The sequence below is a fragment of the Cloeon dipterum genome, chromosome 3 (genome assembly GCF_949628265.1).
Source record: "Cloeon dipterum chromosome 3, ieCloDipt1.1, whole genome shotgun sequence".
NCBI classification, from domain to species: domain Eukaryota; kingdom Metazoa; phylum Arthropoda; class Insecta; order Ephemeroptera; family Baetidae; genus Cloeon; species Cloeon dipterum.
In genome coordinates this window covers 32,021,237-32,026,814 of record NC_088788.1, presented here as the reverse complement: position 1 = coordinate 32,026,814, position 5,578 = coordinate 32,021,237, and the positions used below count along the sequence as shown (strand labels likewise).

Genomic DNA, 5,578 nt, shown 5'->3' with positions numbered 1-5,578 from the left:
GTCATCTACATCCAACACATTCCATTCTACACACACAAAATCCCACTGGGAGGCGCTTCATAGAGCCGCAGGTGTGTGTGCAACGGAGCTACATAATTGGTCGTGATACTCAAGATAATTGAATACATAAAAACCAATAAAAACCCTCGATAATTTTTAAACTGCTTTTTTTATGATATCAAAGAAAATTTTAAACGGTATATTAAGATTGTATACATTTTACTTATAGATATCAGGCATTAAATGATTCGCAAAATTTTCATAAATGAAGAAAGGGGTGCTGCGATTTTAATCCTAGGTCTTCTGGCTTCTACTTAGTACAAACATACCAACTAAACCTTAAATAATGATTTTTTGACGTTTCACGTTTCTACACTGATGTACAAATAAAATCATTTCCTTGTGTGTATTAAACAATTTTATTAAAAAAAATATTGCCCAAGATAGGTTACGTACACAGGCGTACACGGATTACACAAAAATGTATTATAAAAATATATTTTGCAATATTTTCTCGCTGTCACAAATTTAAATCCTCTTGGTTGGTTTTTCTGTGCTTCTTACATTATTTGAATCTCAAATGAAGAAATGGAAAGCGAAACGCAATAATTTACAAATAATGATGTAACAAGTATTTTAGCATTTTGAAATTTAAGCCCACGGAAACAAACATTTTTACAGCTCTAATTGTAAACCACAATTGACTCTACAATAAAGCTACATCACCGGCATCTTTTTCAATTTTGAATTTTTGGTGTCTCAATCGAGTTTCCAAAACTCCTAACAGATGGCGCTATCGTTCGGAACCCGTTCTGACCCGTTCCTCGTTCAACAAAAACACAAACACGGCAACCTCTATGTCTATGTTGAGATCCGGCGTTTGTTGATATAAATTCAACAACTTTTAATCAACTTTCCTCAAGGTATTCCAAATACAAAATCAAATATTAACAGTAACATACTTTATCTGCACATTATGAACTCTTTGTTTATTTACGTGACTGACAGATTGATTTTGTAGTTTTGTGCAACGATTCGCTTCAATTTCCAGAGCAGCGAGTGGAAAGAAAAATGACTCGTGGATCGCGGTGAGCATAGTTTGAATGGAAAATCCCATTATTTTGTTATATCATAATTAATTTCACTTAAAACACATAATTGCAGACGCTCCAGGAGCAGAAGTGCAACAACCCCTGAAAAGAAAAGATCAAAGCGCTCAAGGAGCCGCAGTAAAGATCGTGATAAAATTTCTCGCAGCAGTCGTCACCGTAGAAGTCGTTCTAGGGAGGAAAGACACCGCAATGATAGAAAGTAAGATTCAATTTATTGGCTCACCTTGTTATCAATCAAAATAAATAAATATATTTAATACAGAGAGAGCAAGAGAGAAAGGTCCTCCAGATCAAAAAGGTCCAGGTCTAGAGATAGGAATCGGTCTAGGTCACGAGGAAGAGACCACAAAAGGTCCAGATCCAGGGACAGAGCTAGAGACTCTAAAACCGAAAGTAAAGAACCTGTTGTGGACCCACAAGTTTCGAAGGTTGGTTTGTAAAGTTATCAATAATTCAGTCCATGAAAGAATTTGTAATATTGCAGGAAGAGGAGCAGAAACAACTGGAAATCGAAATGTTGAAAAGGAGGGAACGCATTGAGAAGTGGAGAGCTGAGCGCAAAAAGAAAGAACTCGAGGACAGGCCTGACTTTTCTAAATGTAGATATTTCATATTTGTTATTGACACTAAGTTTTATTGGAAACCTTTTAGGTAGCCCCTATTAATCACAAATTCTCCTTAGAGAAGACCTTAAGTAATCACCATATTTTTTTATATTTTCAGCAAACATGGTATTGCCTTCTAAAAAGTGGACCCTTGAAGATGACAGCGATGAGGAAGAAGATAGAAACAAAGTGAAACATGAAGATGAAGAAGAGGAAACTGAGAAGAAGAATGGTGAAGCTATTATGGACACGGAGGTCGAAGAGAAGAAAGATGAAGAGGAAGCGCCAGTTGTTAAACAGGAAGAGGAGGAAGATGACGTTGATCCTCTTGACGCATATATGATGACCGTCCAGGAGGAGGTGTGTAAAATTAACAAAATTGACAAAGTGCAGGACTCAAAGGAGAAACAAAACTCAGCGCAATCGGGTGTGGTCATCATGTCGGGAACGGCAAAGAAAAAAGACAGCAGTAAGAGCAAAGGCGAGCTCATAGAGCAAAACCAAGACGGCTTGGAGGTCAGCTAAGATTTCATCTAATTTTGTTCTAGTTTAACCTTATTTTTTCACCAGTATTCCTCGGAGGAGGAGACAGAAAATCTTCAAGAAACTGCTGCTGGTTTGGCAGTGAAGCAAAAGAAGGAGTTGGCAAAGGTTGATCATTCCAAGGAGTCCTACAAACCGTTTAGGAAGAATTTTTACGTTGAAGTTCCTGAAATTACAAAAATGTCGCAAGAAGAAGTTGACGCGTACAAAGAGGCCAGTCCAATTATCTTATTAAGTTGCGTGCATTGCTAATTTTTTTAATATAGGTGTTGGAAGGTATTCGTGTCAAAGGCAAAGGCTGCCCTAGACCCATTAAAACGTGGGCTCAATGTGGAGTAAGCAAAAAGGTGCTTGACGTTCTGAAGAAGCAAAATTTCGAAAAGCCCACCCCCATCCAGGCGCAGGCAATACCAGCCGTCATGTCAGGAAGGGATTTGATCGGCATTGCCAAAACTGGCAGTGGAAAAACTGTTGCTTTCCTGCTGCCCATGTTTCGGCACATCCTTGATCAACCACCACTTGAAGATAATGATGGTCCAATAGGCAAGTCCTTCATAACCAATGTAACCTGTGCATTAACCTTAATTCTCATAATATATAGCGATAATAATGACGCCGACGCGAGAGCTGTGCATGCAAATTGGAAAAGACATCAAGAAATTCAGCAAATATTTGGGTTTGAGGGCAGTTTGCGTGTATGGCGGCACTGGTATTTCTGAGCAGATAGCAGAACTGAAAAGAGGCGCCGAGGTCATTGTCTGCACACCTGGCAGAATGATTGACATGCTCGCAGCTAATAATGGTAAGCTTTTTTCAATCTCAAAAGAAGGATTTCACTTAATAGTATATTCTTACTCATTTATATCACGTTAATTATCAGAAAAATGATAATGTTTTAACCAAAATAGCTCTCAACTTTCCTGCTAGGTTATTAAAACACGCTTGTGGTGCTTCATGGTTGTGAATTTCTTAGGGATGAGATTTGTTTTTAATATTTTCTTAAAAATAATCCCCTTAATATTTACAAAATGTTTTAGTTAGTTTTTTACAATATTAAGATTGTCTCTTAAATGAAAATTCAGAACTCTATCTTGAAAGCTTTTTTCTTAGAAATTAACTTTAGTCATCAATGTTTATAAGAAGAGCAATAACAGTTTTGAACATTTTTTAATTAGGTCGAGTAACTAACTTACGCCGCGTTACCTACATCGTCTTGGATGAAGCTGACCGGATGTTTGACATGGGCTTTGAACCTCAAGTGATGCGCATCATGGACAACGTGCGGCCAGACAGGCAGACGGTGATGTTCAGTGCCACATTCCCAAGGCAAATGGAGGCTCTGGCAAGGCGCATCCTGACCAAGCCCATTGAGGTGCAGGTCGGCGGCCGCAGCGTTGTCTGCAAGGAAGTGGAGCAACACGTGGTGGTGCTCGATGAGGATCAGAAATTCCTTAAGCTGCTCGAGCTGCTGGGACTGTTCCAGAACCGTGGCAGCACGATTGTGTTTGTGGACAAGCAGGAAAACGCGGACATCCTGCTCAAGGACCTCATGAAGGCTGGATACAATTGCATGTCGCTACACGGAGGAATTGACCAGTTTGACAGAGACAGCACCATTGTGGATTTCAAAAATGGAAAAGTCAAGTTGTTGGTGAGTAACCCTTTTTTAAGACTGAAATATATTTTACTGGTTCTTAAACTGGTTAATTTAGTAAAATTTGAAAAAAAAGATTCTATCCTGACGTAAAAGATTTTTGTTTCCTTTTTAAAATTAACTTTTATGATTTGAATGCTGAATTTTCAATTTATTTGCTTCCCAGATTGCGACTTCTGTTGCTGCTCGCGGCCTTGATGTTAAGCAATTGATCCTTGTTGTAAACTATGATTGTCCAAACCACTATGAAGACTATGTGCACAGATGTGGACGCACAGGCAGGGCTGGTAAAAAGGGCTTTGCCTACACTTTCCTCACGCCGGACCAGGAGAGGTACTCTGGTGAAATTGTCCGCGCATTTGAGCTCTCTGGCGTCGCAGTTCCTGAGGCCTTGCAGAAAATATTTGACCTGTACAAAGCCAAAGCCGCAGCGGTGCGTATTTTCAATTATATTCTGAATAACTTCATTATAGCAACTAACTTAATTTGCAGGAAGGAAAGAAGGTGCACACTGGGGGTGGTTTTAGCGGCAAAGGCTTCAAGTTTGATGATAATGAAGCACAAGCCATCAATGAGAAGAAAAAACTGCAAAAGGCTGCACTTGGTGAGTATCACTTTCTTCGATCAAAATCTTAAACTTTTTAATCTCTCTGTAGGTCTACAAGATTCTGACGATGAAGATGTTCTCAATGATATTGATCAACAAATTGAAACAATGTTAGCACCAAAGAGGACCATCAAAGAAATCAAGGCACCTGCTCTAGGAGCAATTGGCAGTATGATTAAAATTTAAATTTTTTTTTAATCTTTATCCATTCTCGCTTTAGTTAATTTGGCCGCAACTCAAGCTGCAGCGGCTGTCAGTGCTGCGGCAACTGCTGACAAACTGGAATTGGCAAAAAGACTTGCTTCCCGAATCAACATGGCCAAAAATCTTGGCGCTGAGCATAAGGTGGCCTCTCAAATGACCGCAGAGGCAATTATGAAGGGAAGCAGTGGTTTACATCCTCTTATAACTGTGAGTTCTCATAAATTATGTCTCAAGATCGAGACCAATGGAATATATTTTTTTGTTGCAGGCAAAAACTGTGGCAGAGCAACTTGCAGCAAAGCTCAACACCAAACTTAATTACCAGCCCAAAGAGGATGAAGAGAAAATTGACGAGTTTGGGGATCAAGAAATCTTCCGCAAGTATGAGGAAGAGTTGGAGATCAATGACTTTCCCCAACAGGCTAGATGGAGAGTCACTTCAAAGGTACAATACAACAAGCACTAGGAAACATATTATTCTGACGTGGGAACTTGTCCAATTTCAGGAGGCTCTGGCTCAGATCAGTGAGTACTCGGAAGCTGGCATCACAGTTCGAGGAACGTTCACACCAGTGGGTAAGCCACCTCCTGACGGCGAGAGAAAGCTCTACCTGGCCATTGAGAGCACAAGTGAACTTGCTGTTTCCAAGGCCAAAGCTGAGATCACGCGGTTAATCAAAGAGGAGCTCATTAAACTCCAAAGCACTTCTCACCAACTCGTCAACAAGTCTCGCTACAAAGTTTTATAAGTTTTTCGCAACCACAATTCTGCAAGCAAGACTTCTGTGTGACTTTGCATTTGAATTATACAAGTAATTAAAAAAGTTATTTTGAAATTGATTATTTTCATTTT

At 39.5% G+C, this 5,578-nt stretch overlaps 1 protein-coding gene across 1 annotated transcript; it reads left to right on the top strand.

The window, feature by feature from the left end:
- Positions 1 to 836: 836 nt before the first annotated feature.
- Prp5 (pre-mRNA processing factor 5) lies at positions 837 to 5,565 on the top strand. Its single transcript, XM_065483740.1, has 16 exons — positions 837 to 923; positions 1,022 to 1,088; positions 1,165 to 1,311; positions 1,375 to 1,540; positions 1,597 to 1,711; positions 1,836 to 2,233; positions 2,288 to 2,473; positions 2,527 to 2,803; positions 2,862 to 3,062; positions 3,436 to 3,911; positions 4,081 to 4,347; positions 4,407 to 4,518; positions 4,571 to 4,690; positions 4,742 to 4,932; positions 4,994 to 5,170; positions 5,232 to 5,565. The coding sequence occupies exons 2-16, from the start codon at positions 1,072 to 1,074 to the stop codon at positions 5,472 to 5,474; spliced, it is 3,093 nt and encodes a 1,030-aa protein (XP_065339812.1). The 5' UTR covers positions 837 to 923; positions 1,022 to 1,071; the 3' UTR covers positions 5,475 to 5,565.
- Positions 5,566 to 5,578: the final 13 nt, after the last annotated feature.